The sequence below is a fragment of the Haliotis rufescens genome, unplaced genomic scaffold (genome assembly GCF_023055435.1).
Source record: "Haliotis rufescens isolate VD_foot unplaced genomic scaffold, xgHalRufe1.0.p SCAF_13, whole genome shotgun sequence".
In the NCBI taxonomy this organism is placed as follows: domain Eukaryota; kingdom Metazoa; phylum Mollusca; class Gastropoda; order Lepetellida; family Haliotidae; genus Haliotis; species Haliotis rufescens.
The window spans coordinates 13,765,575-13,784,443 of record NW_025963813.1 but is presented as its reverse complement, the minus strand read 5'-3'; the positions used below and the strand labels follow the sequence as shown (position 1 = coordinate 13,784,443).

Here is an 18,869-nt window from a genome sequence, read left to right as displayed (position 1 = left end):
CCAATATTCCAGCTTAACGATGACTGACTTCATGACTATTGTGTAACGCCACAATCACCAATATTCCAGCTTAACGATGACTGACTTCATGACTACTGTGTAACGCCACAATCACCAATATTCCAGCTAAACAATGACTGACTCAGTGACTATTGTATATCGCCACAATCACCAATATTCCAGCTAACTGATGACGCACCTTGATGGCGTGGATCGTTGCACATAATATCAAACATTGGTTTGTCTGGTTTTACCTTGCAATTCACAATGATTTATAAATAATCTTTATTTTACTGAAACAGCGACTTAAAGATGCTAATTCTGTTGTCAAGCAACTTAGAAAATGCTTGTGAAACATTTTGTGTGTATCACGATATACATAATTGGTCTTTCGGACTTTCCCTTTATTCTTGAACAAAATGCTTTGATAAAGATACACACACGAGACAGAATTGCGAAACTCTTTAATAAATATTCTGAATAACAAATATTGTTGTTTCGATTTATTCAAGTTAATAACCTCGATCACATGGAGACATTTTTCGTTTTGACTGCAATATCTCTTAGCCATGATTTATTTCACAGAGCTTCAATCACATTGACACCCTTGTCCAAAATGTACTGGTAACTTCTTTGACGGCGTACCTAGTGTTCCCCTCCTGTTCCCTTAGTGTTGTCCACGGCGCTATATTTATGTGATTTCTCGTCTTTTATTACGTCAAGCTCTATATCGTCATGATCGTTCCAAGGCTGTGTCTCACCGCTGGCAAGAAAGGTGAAGATGAGCGCACCTGCTACCAGAAACCCCGCACATATGTACAGCACAAGGCGCCATTCCTCTGCAGTTTTCTGAGAAAAGAGGGTCTAAACAAGTAATGATTGTAAACATTAATATTGAAGACATATGAAAATATATATCAGTAAACTGCAGATGTTAGTTGGGAGAACAAAATGTTTCTCGCCTTATGTCACACTAGTTATGCTACTTAAGTTTTCTGGGGGCACGGGTGGTCCAGTCGACAAGGCGCAGCGGTTCACTGTGCAGTGTTGCGTCCCTTGGGCACGCCAGAAACCTATGATTGTGGGTTCGAATACCGGTTCGCCCTGATTATGTTTCAAGGCTTGTCAGCACCATGCCCGTGCTCGTGGGTTTCACCGAAGTGGTAAACGTCTGAGACCTGCATCACTTCGAGCTTTCCTCCCACATGAAGCTGACCCGCCGCGATATAGCTGGAATACTGTTAAAAGCGGCGTTAAACCCAACTCACTCACTCACTCACTTAAGTTTTCTCCCCAGTGGGTTTCCGGTCAGAATAGGTTCCCAGTTAGCTATGGTGGTAACGTTCAATGACGTGGCTGACGTTGAGTCTTATCATACCCATGCGGCGTGAGAGGACGCATATGTATCAATCACTGGATTGTTTGGTCCGAGCTACATCATCTAATGGCCGCCGTCATATATCTAAAATATTACGTCGGTTAAACAACAAACAAACAAATACTTACGTTAGGCGTGAGAGCCCCAGCTACTAGAGGGGCTATCATCCCCGGTACAGTAGCAACTGTATTGGTAATTCCAAATAATACTCCAGAATAACTGAAAAAAACATTGTGAAAACTAGCTTCACTTATGGACAAAATTATAGACGAAGGATTCTGTATAATAACGTGCCTCTCAATAACGATTATGTACAGCGTCTTTTTGACATTATATTTTTAAGAAATTATACAGTCATTGATAAAGTATTTTCGCGAGTTTTTTCACACCTCTTTACTGAACATTGTGTGAGTGGCAGGTGCTACCGGTCGAGCAGGACATGCTTACCATTTTCACGAAGACCTGTTGCCATCACTGATTTCCAGTGATCCAGTCATACAACTTTTGGTAATTATTTGAGTGAATGAGTGAGTCTGGTTTTACGCCGCTTTTAGCAATATTCCAGCAATATCATGGCGGGGGACACCAGAAATGGGCTTCACACATTGCACCCATGTCGGGAATCGAACCCGGGTCTTCGGCGTGACGAGCGAACGCTTTAACTACTAGGCTACCCGACCGCCCCGATAATTATTTGACATTTACACCCTATGGAATCTTTCATGGCCGATATATCTGGAATAATCTGTCATTTACGTTTTGAATTTACATGAAACAGGTGATTTGAGATTGAGATTCATATTCTGAATCAGAAGATATGAAAAATATGAAAAACAGTAAACTCAAAGGGACCACTAATTTTACTTCGTTATAACCGAAGTTCGTAATGAGCATTTTTTTAATATCCAAAAACTGGCTCCCACAGGATAATGGCTTGGGTGCGATCAAGCGATATCTACATTGTAGATATCGCTGCAATGTAATTGCATCCAATGCTTTGCAGAACACTGTGACGTCATTGGTTACCAAGATGTCACAATCAAATGACATCACTAATGGCTCTGCTGCTGAAGCTGTTAGCAGTACCTTTTACACTTAAGACACTGCTTATTATTGTCTACAAACTGAAAAAGTTGGAAGAATGATGTTGAATGATGAAAAGAATCTCATCCTTGTGTCGTTTGATATCAAATAAATAAACACTCGTCGATAAAAGTGTAAAACTCCTCGGCAAGCCACGGAGTTTTAAACTTTTATCGACTCGTGTCGATATATTTGATATCAGAAGGCACAAGAGTGAGATTCTCCATGTATACAGCAAATGGACGGCACCCCCAAAAGTTCGTTTTATCCGTCAGTTCGTTATGCGCGTGCTCGATGTAAACGTGTTTACTGTATAGGTATATATGAAATAGGTGTTTATAGTAAATATTAAAACGTCGTTAGATAATAACCAGACCCGATTACCCGAATTTTTTGTTTTTTGTTTAGTTATTTTGTTTTTTTGATTATCCGAAATATGGGGCGTAAAAGGCAGCATGGCGGTGAAAATGATATAAATGGTTCACTGAAAATCAGTGATGACACCAGGTGTTCGCAAGAAGGATAAACATGTCCTACCATATCGGAAGGAAGCGCCACTCACAATTTGCTTAAAAAAGTAAGTGTTTGTTTGTTACCTGACCCCGTAAAGCAGTATCTGTGTACAAATACATCTATCAATAAATATACAGTAAAATACGGTTATAACGAACACGCTTATAACGAACTGACGGATATAACGAACTAAAATTAGTAGTACCTTTGAGTTCGTTATAACCGTAGTTTACTGTAACAGCCTTTTTCGGTAACGTACTTGGGGGCAATGTCGACGTGGTTAACCATGTATGCTCCCTTGACGATTCCCATACACCCCACGGCGGCACACAGGAAGACGACTGCGACCATCCTGTTCTCGCAATTTACAAAGCTTGTTGCCACAAGGAAGACAGCAACCGAGAGAAACGCTAAAATGGAAAGTCATTTTTAATGCGGTTTTGGACACATTTTCAGTTATTCCAGCAATATCATGGCGGGGGGACACCCGAAATGGGCTTCACATATCGTACCCATGTGGGGAATCGAACCCGGGTCCGGCGTGACGAGCGAACGCTTTGACCACTAGGCTACCTACCCCCCTCTGTGGTTAACTTTCAGGTTTGTATGGGCATGATTGCTTAGGACAGAGAGTTTTGTGATTTGGTAATTCGCGTTCAGCAATCGAGTTGTTGTTTTGAAAATATGTCACCAAATGAGTGAGTAATAGCGATTTTACAATTAGAATACCCGATCACTTGTTTGGTATCAACCCGTATGGCGTAGCATCCCTCTCCCATTGTGTTACATACCTAGAATATTGCAGAGTGCGGCGATAAACAACAAATGTCATATCTTTAAACAAATTATACTAGAATACCTGATTTTTCATTCATTCATAAAGTAGTACAAAAGTATATGGTCACAATTGCTATTGTCCTGCCTTGCGTATATTCTGAATGTTATGTGTTTCATACCAATCTGTTTAGCATGTACATATACCTGCGTTTTGCCAGATCTTCCTGACCTTCGTGGTACCGAGTCTGGTTCTGGCTCTCACGAAGTCAGCGAGTTGACCAGCCAGAACTGCCAACACCGAGTGACAGAGATAGGGTAGGGAGGATAGAGCCCCATTCTGTAACAACAAAACACAACACAACTCATGTAGCTCATGATATTATTAAGCATGTCTTCTTGTATTGTACATTGAATATGAATGACAGAAATGAACTATTTTTAATCATTTGTGATGTGACAGATGTCTCTACATTTGCAAGACTATGTAGTGAGGACGATGATATAATCCTGTCTGTACTACTTGGCGGTATGCCTGAGTGTGTTAGCTCTTTATCTCAAAGTCTTTGGGGTGACCTTATGGTTATTGTGTCCAGATACTGTGGGAAATGGCTGTATCTGTTACAAAACAGTTATAAGAATGCTTGATTGTCATGCACTTTGTAGTTATCATTTCTAATAATATTGTTAAATTGTACTACTGTACAGCTCTGTAATTATACATAATATTATATGTGATATGTATCTTCAATATCTGGAGGAAATAATGAATATTTATCTATCTATCTATCAATGCGTGACTGCGTATTCCATTGGGTGTGAAATAGAGGCGCTCCGCAAGGCTAACTCGACATACTCATGAAACCAGTGTCCTGGCAGAACGTTGATTACGCTGTCTCTGGTTTGCCTCGTCAAGAATAAACCACTTAAAGACCGCCGTAGGATATTACTGGTTGTGATGAATAGTATCTACATAAGAGATGATTGCATATGAACATGTATTTCACATATTGCAGTGGCGTTGCAGGGTGGTAAAAGCGTTCCACAAACACATAAGATATTCAGTTTCAATTCAGTTTGTATAAGTATATGCTGCTGATATTTAACGTGACATTGCTCAATGTTCCAAAACACATCGTTTTTTCCCGCTTACTCATTTTAGGGGTGTCTGAAAAGTTCTGAGCCAAATTACGAAGGATGTATAGTACACTCAACAGCTTGCAGGTATTATACCTCACTCTCCCTACTCTCCCTTATTAACCAAACACACAACCAGGCTGCATAATCCTGCAGGTGTCAACGTGACTAGGTATTCTCTTTTGACTAAAATGAACAAAATTGGCAATGGAGCTGTCATCAAGTATCTCAAACTGAAAAGGCGGACATGGTGTTAACTTTAGGGGTATATGCTCCTTCTGTTGTCGCTGTTAACAGGTGGGCAGAAGAGTCACAGGGGGAAAGAGTGAGTGAGTTGGGTTTTACGCCGCTTTTAACAGTATTCCAGTTTTATCGCGGCGTGGCAGCTTAATGTGGGAGGAAAGCCCGAAGTGATGCAGGTCTCAGACGTTTACCACTTCGGTGAAACCCACGAGCACGGGTATGGTGCTGACAAACCTAGAAACATAATCAGGGCGAACCAGGATTCGAACCCACAAGCATAGATTTCTGGCTTGCCCAAGGGACGCAACTCTGCACAGGGAATCACGGCGCCTCAGACGACTGGTCACCCGTGCCCCCTACAGAGGGGAAGAGGAAGCCTCGAAGATAACACCAGATCAACAGGACCTTCAACTGCCACCGCTCAGGACAATGTTGATAAAAATGCATTCAATTTGTATGATTATGCATTATCGACAATTCAACACACGCCACAGAGCCAATACAGCAGGCATCTCTCATTCATGAGGGTGTTGAGAGCATTCTGATGAATGAACTGGACAAATGGTTTTCCGTTCTCTGGGTTCCAAGGCTTCTGACTCCAGCTCAGAAGCACTCCAGATTTATCATTTCTCGCGAGAACTTACGTCATTTTGCAGAAGACCCAAACAAACAAACCTGGCGGATGTCGAACTTGAGAACTTCCTTCATGAAAGTAGGGAGGACAGTGATAAGTGTATAATTGGTCCAGTTGTTGCACATATGAGCCAGAATGATGGCCCAGAGAGGTCCAGACTTGGCCATAGCCAACCAGGGGGTAGATCGAGTCTGAAGTAGAGTGAGGACATACTTGTTACATGCAGTACATGTGAAGGCCAACGTCAGTCAATAGGATATTTAACAGAGTCGTTTATATGTATACGTTTACATATGTCCTGGCTAAAAGCGTGGTAAAATATTAACTTGATAATTTGAGATGGTGGTTATACGTATACAGTAAATTACGGTTATAACGAACACGCTTATAACGAACTAACGGATATATCGAACTAACTTTTTAGTCCCGACTATATGCTGTAGTTATGCTGTATAAATGCTTATTACGAACTACGGTTATAACGAACTAAAATTAGTAGTCCCTTTGAGTTCGTTATAACCGTAGTTTACTGTATTTACATTATTTTGCATTTATCGAATATATATTTAAGCATGGTAACAATCCCGATTGTTCAGTTGATCATTGATGTGCTATCATAGGCCCATAGGCAATCACAATACATCTTTATTTCGATCAGTCGTTACACACTAAATAGGTATTATATTGTTCACATGAGCAACGAATTTCTGAATTTGAAGCCAGTCATCTGCTGAAGCCGTTTCCACGGGAAGCAACGGGGAAAATAGTGATGACAATTACATGAATGGATCACTGGAAATGGGTGGAGACACCAGGTGTTCGCGTAAAGGGTAATGTCCCCCTCCACCGGTATCACCCGCCATTGAAAAAATATGTCATTGACTAGGGAGGTATGAAAACGCCCATATAAAGGTCAAAGGTTAGCATCGCGCATCATCTAAACAGCAGACGTGTCATTTATTTTTACTCTGAATGTCTTCCATAAATTTTCGGGGATGACTTAACCAATGATGGCACAGGAAAAGGCATCCCCGCGGGCACCAGTTATGCTCCCCTTCTTGATGATCTGTTTATTTGTGCATGTGAATGGGAACTTCTTCTCGGATTGGCAAAGTCGAAACAAAGTAATTTGGCAAAGAAAGTTTAACTTAAGTTTCAGGTATATCAATCTGATATCGTTCAATGGCCATCAAATAGACAATTCCCCGCCACTGATTGATCCCCCTGAACTAGAAATAAAGGAGATCAGTGAAACCGCTTCGTCTGTTTCATGTTTATATGTATCCATAAAGATTTAGTGAGTGAGTGAGTGAGTTGGGTTTAACGCCGCTTTTAACAGTATTCTAGTTATATCGCGGCGGGTCAGCTTAATGTGGGAGGAAAGCCCAAAGTGATGCAGGTCTTAGACGTTTACCACTTCGGTGAAACCCACGAGCACGGGTATGGTGCTGACAAACCTAGAAACATAATCGGGGCGAACCGGAATTCGAACCCACAATCATAGGTTTCTAGCGTGCCCAAGGGACGCAACTCTGCACAGCGAATCGCTGCGCCTTAGACGACTGGGCCCCCCGTGCCCCCCAGAACGTTATGACATACAGTATACCATTATGTTAGTCTTGAGGCCTATCTTCTTCTCGATGTATGCGATCTCCTCCTTAGATATGAATTTATGTTTGCGGGGATTGTCAGCTGACACCAGCATCCACAGACCAACCCACACCAAGTTCCCAGCACCTGCAGGGCAATGTTTCACTTTTAGCATCAGAGTATACATGAGATTAGATGAACCGATACCCTCTCTCTTATTCTTCTGTTCGGGCGATGGGGTAACCGCCTAAGACTCGGGTTCGATTTCCATTTCCGGTGTCCCCTGCCGTGATATTGCTGGAATATTGCTTAACGCGAAAAACCATACTCACTCATTCACTCCTCTTCTGTTGTGATGCCGATGATAATACCGATGACGAAAACGTTATCTATTACTGCTGTGAGTGAGTGAGTGAGTGAGTGAGTTGGGTTTAACGCCGCTTTTAACAGTATTCCAGTTATATCACGGCGTGTCAGCTTAATGTGGGAGGAAAGCCCGAAGTGATGCATGTCTCAGACGTTTACCACTTCGGTGAAACCCACGAGCACGGGTATGGTGCTGACAAACCTAGAAACATAATCGGGGCAAACCGGGATTCGAACCCACAGTCATAGGTTTCTGTCGTGCCCAAGGGACGCGATTCTGCACAGCGAATCGCTGCGTCTTAGACGACTGGGCCACCCGTGTCACCGAATCGCACCCGAACGGCATCTTTTATTCACAGTGTTTAACGTTGTCATAGTATTGCTGGAGAAAGAAAATCCATTATTGACAGTTAGCTCTGCAATTTTTGACGGTGTGGTTATGATGCTAATCTTAAATATGCAGCTTTCAAATTGTCATTGTCAAATATACTGAATTCAATACTACACGTAAACAGTATAAACAACAATTCTAATTATTATTGTAGTTTTCGTAAATGTAAATGTTATTTAACCATACTTTAGGCATACAAACCGAACACGTAGAATATGGAGCCCCAGCCGTTGTCAAACCCTTTGGAACAGAGGTACCCAGACAGTGCAAATGCGATGACAGTTCCCACGTGAGATCCTGCAGAGGAATGAGTGAGTGAGTGAGTTGGGTTTAACGAGGTTTTTAACAGTATTCTAGTTGTATCGCGGCGTGGCAGCTTAATGTGGGAGGAAAGCTCGAAGTGATGCGGGTCTCAGATGTTTACCACTTTGCTGAAACCAACGAGCACGGGTATGGTGCTGACAAACCTAGAAACATAATCGGGGCGAACCGGGATTCGAACCCACAATCATAGGTTTCTGGTGTGCCAAAGGGACGTAACTCTGCACAGCGAATCACACCGCCTTAGACGACTGGGCCACCCGTGCCCCCTCCTACGGAGGATGTTTAAAATGCATGTGTCTATAGTCCTTTAAGTGATTTTGTATCTGTATTTCTACCATCTGATTATGTTTTCGTCATTTGTGTCCACAAATCTCCACAATGCAGTCAGTTAATCTGTGATTCACCTTTAGAACATATCGTTTCTTAGAACTATATTTTGCGTAGAATGTTGAATACTGTAATTTTAGGCAGTTTCCGACAAACCATATCGACTACAATTTTTATTTTGTATCACCGTTTTCAAGGTGAGGTGAAATGGGGTTTAACGTCGCGTCCAAGATTATTGCACTTATATAGCGACATGCATGTACTTGTGTGGCTGCTTGTACTAGTCCGGACTGATGCCGATTTATAGTGCGAGCTCACTGAGATACCATGCCGCAGTTTAACATGAATACCCCACTCAGACACAGTATACTGACTCCGAGCCGACCAGTCCTTGTTTTAGCCCCTTTATGCCGAGCGCCAGACAGGGTAACAACAAGTACCATCTTTTAACGTCTTTTGGTATGACGCGGACGGGGATCGAACTCCGGACCTTCCGCTCCCCGGGCGGACGCTCTACCACTAGACCACGGAGGCGGTCCCGTTTTCAAGGACAGATCGCAAGTGTTACCTGCATAGCAAACCGACATGAGTTTGCTTCTCTCGAGGGGTGGTGCCCATCTCCCCCATAGTGAATGTGTAGCGGGAAAAGACACCCCCTGTGACATCCAAATTTAATACAGATAAGCATCTGATATAAAATACAATTTGATCAAATGAACCATGTAAAATTAGTACAATAAAATAGTAATTAAAAAAATCACTTGTACAGATCTTCATTTATTTAACTTTAGTTATATCAGTAAACGGATACGCATCGTGGACCCGCTGGGGACTCCGGGTTAGAATTGATGCCTTACAACCATAACGAATTTGATGGTCATGCTTGGTGATTGAGTGGGTATTTTTGTCCAAAAGGGCAGGGGGTGTTGAACATGACAGCAATCACTTGTTTATCTTTTATGGCTTGATTCGAACACACAATCATAGGTTTCTGGCGTGCCCAAGGGGCTTGCTTTCACCAGAGAGTTCTTATCATTATGAGAAGTTTGTTTTTATTTGATCATTTAACATAAGCATGTCAAATAAATGTTAGATAAAGGACGCAGAAACTCACCGCTGCAAACCCTGTGGTGAATCTCACTGCATACAAAACATACACATTCAGACGTGCACTGACAGGGGTGAGAATGGTCCCAAGTCCGTTCACAAACATCCCAAGTCCCCACACCCGGCGAGCCCCGTATCGTCCTGCTAACCACCCTCCGGGTATTTGAGTGAAAATGTAGCCATAAAAGTACATGGCGAGAACACGAGACCTGGTGGGCTTGTCCCAGTCGAACTCTCCTCCCTGGAACACAATCACTGGCAGTATATAGTATAAATATATGTGTACAGGAATCGCATGTTCAACACGGTCATTTAAAGAAACGGTATGACTCATTCTACCGTAAAATTATTTCTTCATATTTTTGTGTGTAAAGAACCAGTGAACCATTGCATAGAGAGAAGATCATAATCTTTTCATCCAAAATTGCATCATAATTCTTTGCAGAGCATTGTGACGTCATTACCATGACGTCACAATCAAATGACATCACAATTGGCTCTGCTACTAAAGGCGTTAGCAGTACTTTTTACACTAAGACACTTCTTAATTCTGTCTACAAACAAGTCTCGGAGTTTTCCATTTTTATCAACTCATGTAGATACATTTGATATCAAAAGACATTCGGGTGAGATTATCTATACAATAATTTGAAAAACTAAGTATGAATATTGTTATATGGCATTGTAATATATTGTTAAACAATGTTGCAATGGTACTACATTGTTTCTGTGGATATTCAGAAGACGTTAACAGCATTGTTTTGACCATAACTAGTTGTCAGGAATGTAGAACTATCTAATGTAAGCAGTTGTGTGGACGTTACTATATTTAGATGCTTTTTGAAGTCATGTGTAGTTAGAATATTCTGGAACAGATAGACCAGTCCAGCACTGTATAGAACCTCACAGAAGATATTTACACTATAACAGCGGTCATGAACGAGCCTCTCGTATCTCACATAACATCTCACAAGACCAGCGGTTGTGTGAAGATATTTGTGTTTTCTTCCTGGATATCGAACCCAGGCCTGTTTTGGAAGCGTGACCATTGTTGCTGGTACACGCTATTGTTATCCTTGTGTTTATTGCTGTAATCACTGTATTATTTTTTGTACTGTCATTGTAATTGTACTGCCATTGAATTTTGTACAGCCACTCTATTGTCTCTTACAACTGTAATTGCTGTGCGGTACTTATTGCTGATTTGTAAACCAAATTAATTTTATTATACAGTTGTTATGCATATTTTAACGTATGGCACAATTTCTTCCAAGTATTTTAGGACGATATGCCCTGTCATATGGGAAAAATAGGACAGTATGTAATGCATAGAGTGGAACTGTTTTATTGTACTTCTCATCATTATCAGAGTAAAAAAGACCTTTTTCCCTTTTTATTTATCTCTGAAACAAACGGTTATAGTTTGACGGTGATAAGCGTAGCCCATTAAAACAATCATGCCCTCTTGTTTTGGATTGTTCTTGTTTGCAGTAGAATTTGGCCAGATTGACACTCCTTACTTTAAACTTGATAAAAAGAGTTGATTGACAGTTTTCTTTAATACGTTTACTCATCATTTTCTTATGCAGGATTAGTGTAGACATGTATGTAAAACTATAACAGAAGGAACCAAGATATGTTGGAACTTGTGACGGACATACAAGGTACAATGAACATGCCATAATAAAACCAAAACACACATTTTCCGGATTTTAACGTTGTCAGCTGTGATACACACTACACCATGAACAAGACATTCACCAGATTGGCCCATAAGCCACTGCCGTCAAGACATAGGACTCTCAGCAAGTTGATACTTAAACATTGGTAAATTATTGTGCAATACTATGGTGGTGTGTTAAGTCAGGAACGCTTTTGCCGCTACGGCGTCCTCAACCACCAGACACCATTTCTTTACCGACACTAACCCACGGTTAACAGGTTGCCAAAATAGGTTGCCTCTTAACCCCAGTATTGGGGTGCTGGGGACGCATTCTACCCCGGGTGCCCAAGGGAACAGTTCGAATTGAACTTGGGAATCAAAACACATATTAACATGAGTAAAGTACAAACTGTAACTGGTATCTGATGCAGCTAGAAGTCGCCTTGCTTGACTACTTGACTGGTTCTCCTTGAGATACAGTTGGTACATACAACGGCGTACTACTACTACTACTACTACTACTACTACTACTACTACTACTACTACTATCGAATAATTGCGACATGGCTTGGATTCCCTCATACCTGGACAGTTGAGGCAGCCTGTTCCAAAATGCCACATGCTTCACCAACTACATTTGCCGAACTCAACGTCACGTTGAGTCCAGTGCTGTTGTCAACTGATGTGACGTTGGACGTCGACGACCGCACCATGCAGATGATGGCCACGCTGATGTTGACGCGGGTGGCGTACAGAAACACGAAACCAAAGAAGGACAAGTAGGCCAGCATCCATCGTCTGGCGAATGGGCTTACTGCAAGGAAATATAAACCAATATGAGCATTGTGGGCGGCGTTGAATCAGTCATATATCCCTACAGATATATGTCATATTAGTACCCTCATGGCAGCTTGCCTCAGTTGCTGAGCATCACCTCTACGACAGGTGGATAGAAAACCTTTTGTACCAAAACTGCGTCATCAATACTCAACGTTCTTTCGTCACCCGTGGATACATTCGGAATGAGGTCTGGCTCTGTTCAAACCACTGCCTGATTCCAACGAGGTCAATGCCAGCAGGTGCTCTGACGAACGGTCGCTGATATTATATATCACTGAAAAGGCAAGGTGTCTCGCTTGACAATATGTAAGATATAGACCATCGGCTCTTTGAACACATTGCTTCAATGTCAGAAAATGGTAATGTTCGCAAAGGCTTAATGCTGGGTAAGGCTCAATCGACTTCAGTAAGTTTTTCAAGAACTGACTAAAGCACAAAGCTGATGTCACTACATCACAAAGAAACCGCATGTATTCATGGATGATGGAGGAATGAAATAAATGCCTGTTCGTTAAATCTGGTGATACTCAAGTCGTAATTTAAATATAAACGAGAAGCGTTGTAAAATACAATAGGTTCAATTAGTTGCAGCAGCAATAAGTAAAAGGGCCTAGAATTAATGTAAATGCACTCATGAACAAATGCTAGTACTCGACAAAAAGGAAACGGAAAAGTGATTTTAGATGTACATTTATATATAATATAAATAAGCAACAGATGGTTATAGATTGTTGAAAATTGGCACACATTATTGTCATTTACCCAGGTACCATATTGCACACATAGAACAGTAGATCTTCTAAATGAAGGTCATCTGTTCTCAATATCTTGTATGGCCACCATTAGAGTCCGAAACTGACTGTTGTCCCCACAACTTACACCAAGTCTGTTCTACCAATGTAGGAGATGGCTGCCCACATCATTACACTACCACTACCAAATTTGTCCACTTCCTGCATGCAGTTTCGAGCATAAGGTTCCCTGTGATGCCAGTGCACACGACGTCTACCATCCGCACGGCAAAAAAACCCGTAACTCGTCACTGAACCAAGCTTGTCACCATCCGCAGTTGTGGCCATACTCTGTGACCTTGACATCATCGACGTCGCAGCTGACAATGCAGGTCCGTCAAAACGACACCTCGAACTGGCCGTCTAGAGCGAATACCTTCGGTTTCTCACTTTCTGGGCTGATATCCTACGCAATCCTGGTATTGCCGTAACTGAAGAGGTGGCCGTGGAGGATCTTTCATGAAAGCGACGTAGACATATGAATCCGTCCTGTGCTCTAGTAGTGATAGGGGCGGTCGGGTAGCCTAGTGGTTAAAGCGTTCGCTCGTCACGCCGAAGACCCGGGTTCGAATCCACACATGGGTACAATGTGTGAAGCCCATTTCTGGTGGCCCCCGCCGTGATATTGCTGGAATATTGCTAAAAGCGGCGTAAAACCAAACTCACTCACTCACTCTAGTAGTGATAGGTAGTCGACCGGATCTCGAAAGGTCTCGTGTTCTCCCGTGTGTCTGTTAACGGTTCCATAGTCTTGTAATGGTGCTTGTTGCTGCGTGGAAAAACCTGGCTACAGCAGACTGCTGAAGGTGATTCTTTTGCTTGCTGTCGGTCGATGGCGTTGTTGCGTTGGACTTCCGTCATTCCGTTCACTTGCTGTTAGATGTTATATCAAAGCCTAGTTTCTACCCTTGCCACATGAAGGCCACTTTTCTTGGCTCGACCCTATTGCCACCACGCGTAGATCACGAGTTGTGCCCCTTGTAATGAAAAGGCGGTATCCAATCAGATCGCTGTTCTTATCTCGTATAGCTTCACAAAGATGGCGACTACCATAGTCGACGACCAAGGCGACCAGACAACGAAAACATTCGCGATTTTATCCCTGACACAAAAAACATATTAGGCAATCGTTTAGGGGTTTTAAATGATGAAAAAGGCATATTCCAGCATTGAATCACTTTCATACGAAGGTGTACCGTCGTGGATGTTGATGTTGTAAAACGTTCTCTGATTTGGCTATCGACATTTGCGACAGTCCAATCATATTTAGCCCCGGAAAGTGGGCTTGATGTGGCAAGGGTGGAAACAAGACTTTGATAAAAAGGCAAGTGGACGCTTTCGCCATGAATGTTTCGTCCTCTGTACAACAAGACGGTATCCAGTCCAAGTGTCACAACGTCACGTGTGATAGCTTCATGTATTATATAATCAGTGCTTCCGTTTGCCACTGTTAATTGATATGCATTCGTCACCACTCGCCCCTTTCCGTAACCTGCAAGACGAATCGTCCCCCTATCGATGAATGGTATGTGCGAAAATACGACAAACCAATCAAAATGCGCGTATGATTTCAAGTTCTTCGTCAAAGAATCCCTCAAAATATTTTTTGATTTTACATATGTCTTGCATCTAAAAATATACTCAAGACACAGTTAAATGTGTTCAATCATACTGTATAATTCCGCACGTCCCAATGTGCTTTAAATTGCATCTGAAATATATATAATACATGGGGAAAAAATAAGTGAACCATTACGCAACGAGTTGACAATCTTTTTAGGTATGCCCGTTTGCGCTAAGACGGAACCTGGTCACAAAAATGGCCATGAGAGGGGCACGAGTCGCTATTTGGCTTGTCCCGGAATAACACGAGTTGGACACGAATGAATTGACATGGTTTCCACGACTTTCACGTGACTTTCGTGCGTATCCCGTTGCTCTAATATCGCGTTGCGCAATGTTGTGAAAACTCTTATTTCTTATTTGTCATATATTATATATATATATTGTTTTATTATGCCTCAAAGTGAGATTGACCAATCAGAATCAAAATACTTGCGATTGAAAACCGTGTCCTTTCATCTATCTTTTACACATTTCACAGATTGAAATTGATGTTTCTTACGATGTTTAAATCCATTTCAGTATTCGTACGACATCGACTGCATGTTCAGACCTCCACTTTCAGCATAATCGCGAAATTTTAAGCTTTTACATATTGTTATTATTTCCAATGTGGCATTTCTTCCTTTTCCATTCCCCTTTTATAAAAAGCATGTGTCTATCTGATATATTTGCAGACCATTGTGACGTCACTGGTTACCATGACGTCATAATCAAATGACATCACTAATGGCTCTGCTACTGAAGCTGTTAGCAGTACTTTTTAGACTGAAGACACTGCTTATTACTGTCTACACATTGAAAAAGTTGGAAGAATGATGTTGGATGATAAATAAAATCTCACCCTCGTGTCTTTTGATATCAAATATATCAACACTCGTTGATAAAAGTGGCAAAAACCCTCGGCAAGCCTCGGAATATTTCCACTTTTATCAACTCGTGTTGATATATTTCATATCAAAAGACACTCGGGTGAGATTCTCTATTTGTAAAACATGTACGTCGCGTGATAACTTACCCATGTCCTCATCCTTGACCTTTTGACCTTCCGGTTCCTCGTACATGAGCTGACGATCCCCCAATTCGTCAGACATTGTCATAGATGATTCTCTGAAATTGAGTTAAAATGAATAGTTTTACGTTAAATTATTAATTTGGAATTTGTGAATTTGTTCTGAAACTGGTTAACTTTCAGGCATTGCATATTTGATGTCACTTGATTGTTGTTGTGACATTAGATCCTTCTTTTGACATTAGATACTTGTTGTGACATTAGATACTTGCTATTGTCGTGACATTAGATATTTGGTGGGGCATTAGATACTTGTTGTGACATTAGATATTTGTTGTGACATTAGATATTTGGTGTGACATTTCATATTTGGTGTGACGGTAGATACTTGTGACATTGGAAGCTTGTTTTGACATTACACATTTGTTTTAACATCAGACACATGTTGTGTCATTAGATTCTGGTAATACCAATACATTCTGGTTGTAATATTAGACCGGTAGTGCCAATATATTCTGGCTAGGTCAGTAAGTGCTGGGTTTGTCAGTATAACTGAAACAATTCAGCCTGTTCTAAAAATCTAGTTTATGCTGACATTACATGCATGTTACACTGTACATGCTATTCTGGCATTTCTTTAAACAAGTCAAACCTTGTTGTCAGCCAGCTAGCTGAATTCATGCAATGAATATACACAAAGAAAAGGGTTAAGCACATCCCTATTTCTGAACCATGACAAATGGCAAAAATCATGGCATGGGATGACTGTTGTTGTTGTTGTTGGTTTGTTGTTTAACGCCGCACTCAGCAATATTATAGCTATATGACGGCGGTCTGTAAATAATCGAGTCTGGACCTGACAATCCAGTGATTGATATCATGAGCATCGATCCACGAAATTCGGATGGATGACATGTATCAACCAAGTCAGCGAGCCTGACCACCCGATCCCGTTAGTCGCCTTTTACGACAAGCATAGTCACGTTTTACGGCAAGCATGGGTTGCTGAAGACCTATTCTACCCCGGATCTCCACGGGTCCATGGGATGACTGACCACAGGAGCTGGGCGATACTAATGTCATCGGATAGAACAAACATTTGACAACAAACAAAAAAGATATTGGTGAGTTGTGATTGAAGTTTACTGACAAAAACATCATGGTAACACAGGTACTGTTTTTGACCTTAGACAATACCTAAAAAAAGTACGGAGCTGCTGGATTAAGTAAACGAGTTACGTTTGATGTTTCATGTGAAAATGTTCCTTAAAGTCTCTACTTGACGTGACACGCGAAACCGATCAGTAGCGTGTATAACCGCCACGTGCCCGGATGCTTCCAGTTGGCTAAATCTTGTACAGGAGGATCTCGTGCCTGTATGCGCCGCCCCAGAATATCCCAAACATGTTCACGGGGGTTCAAATCTGGGCTCATTGCTGGCCATGGTTGAGTCGTTATTGCATTGGCCATCATGTATTCAACGACTGCATGCGAACGATGAGGCCTGGCATTGTCATCCATGAACTGAGGTCGAGTAGCAAGAGGGTGGTTGTCAAAATGAGGAACGACGACTGGCCTCAAAACGTCCCAGATATAGTGAGCCCCTGTTAAGTTGCCCCTTCTGGTGACCAAATCCAACCTGCAATCATGAGAGATACACCCCCAAACCATTACCAAGCCCCCGCCGTATGCAACAGTCGGTTTAATGTTCCTGGGGGTGTAGGCCGTGTTTCGGTGCCTCCAAACTCTCGTTCTTCCGTCAGTGACGTGCAGCAGAAAGCGACTTTCGTCTGACCAATGGATCCGTCTCTGAAGTTCTCAGATTCCAGTTCTGTCGTGCAATACACCATGCTAAACGAGCAGCTTTGTGGTGATCTCTCAATAAGGGACGTTTATGACTCGTCTAGCACTCAGTCCTGCTGCTTTCAGCCGGTTCCTGACGGTTCTGGTGCTGACACGACGGTTAGGAAACCACAACTGTTTCAGACGAGTACTTGTTAAAAGGGTTTCTCGGTATATCAGACGAAGAAGGTCCCTGTCTTCGCGATGTGTCGTCACAGGAGGTCTCCCGGATCTAGGATGGTCCTGGACATCACTGGTCTGAGCATGTTTCTCGCCAAAACTGCTTACGACAGTGTGATGATACCCCAAATTCCGACCAATGGCATTACAAGACATTTCTGCGTTATGCATGCCGATTATGTGCCATCTTGTGGCGTTTAATAATCGCCTTCGTGCCATGGTCACACAATATCATGGAATAACTGTTTAAAACCGAGCTTAAGAGAGCAATTTTAACTTTTGGATATTCTGCTTTTAGAGACACTCGTGGGTAGCATTTTGCACGGGCATACCATGCATGTCACGTGACCTTTCGTCACGCATGACTGATTACATCATCTCGAGAAAACATAATTCTTCCCGTAATTATATCTTTCATGACTGTCACAAATATTGGGGCCAAACAATAATGAAATATATTAGGGTGTGCTGAACCTTTTTTTCTTTGTATATATTAGGTAAAGATACTTATTTACCGAGAACGAAATGAGGTCATCAACACATGTTAAAATCTAAAACTGAGGTTGCACTTCTTTTCAATTGATCCTTTCGTTGAATTAACTTATAAAATGCCATTGATGCTATGTCAATATTATTTCCTGTGTTTCAGAAAAAGTATTTAATTATAAATATTTTAATAAATATAAAGTTAATATAAAAATATTAAGTAAAGCTTTAAATGATTATCGTTTGCTATCAAACATAGTCTAGTCTCTACACATTTTACGTTGAAATTATGTTCCGTGCCTGCTGTGAATACTTTGTTCCAGTGGAATGGTCATCATTCATTTGAATACATAGTTACAGATGTATAAGCTTATGCATGTTTATTATACATTAACAATGTACTTCTAATAGTGCCATTGACAGTGACAAAGGAAAATAAATGATACTATTATTGTGGCTTGAGACTGACAACATATCTAATTCAATTAAATATTTCCAATTGTTAGTGACAAGACTATCTTTCACGGAACAGAGAAATTTGCACAAATTAATGAATAGTGAATAA

General features: G+C 41.5%; 1 protein-coding gene across 1 annotated transcript; it reads right to left on the bottom strand.

Moving 5' to 3' along the window:
- Positions 1 to 464: 464 nt before the first annotated feature.
- On the bottom strand, positions 465 to 10,103 carry LOC124111172 (sialin-like). Its single transcript, XM_046470788.2, has 9 exons — positions 9,875 to 10,103; positions 9,329 to 9,416; positions 8,311 to 8,406; positions 7,369 to 7,499; positions 5,804 to 5,953; positions 3,956 to 4,088; positions 3,234 to 3,384; positions 1,507 to 1,597; positions 465 to 849 (listed from the first exon to the last, which is right to left on the bottom strand). The coding sequence occupies exons 1-9, from the start codon at positions 10,058 to 10,060 to the stop codon at positions 646 to 648; spliced, it is 1,230 nt and encodes a 409-aa protein (XP_046326744.2). The 5' UTR covers positions 10,061 to 10,103; the 3' UTR covers positions 465 to 645.
- Positions 10,104 to 18,869: the final 8,766 nt, after the last annotated feature.

Excerpts from the sequence above, each read along its gene's own strand:
- LOC124111172 (XM_046470788.2), bottom strand. The coding sequence starts at position 10,060 with ATGTACTTTTATGGCTACATTTTCACTCAAATACCCGGAGGGTGGTTA. Across the intron at positions 8,407-9,328 it reads CATGTCGGTTTGCTATGCAG|GATCTCACGTGGGAACTGTC; the intron begins GTAACACTTGCG and ends ATTCCTCTGCAG. Across the intron at positions 7,500-8,310 it reads CTCCATATTCTACGTGTTCG|GTGCTGGGAACTTGGTGTGG; the intron begins GTTTGTATGCCT and ends ATTGCCCTGCAG.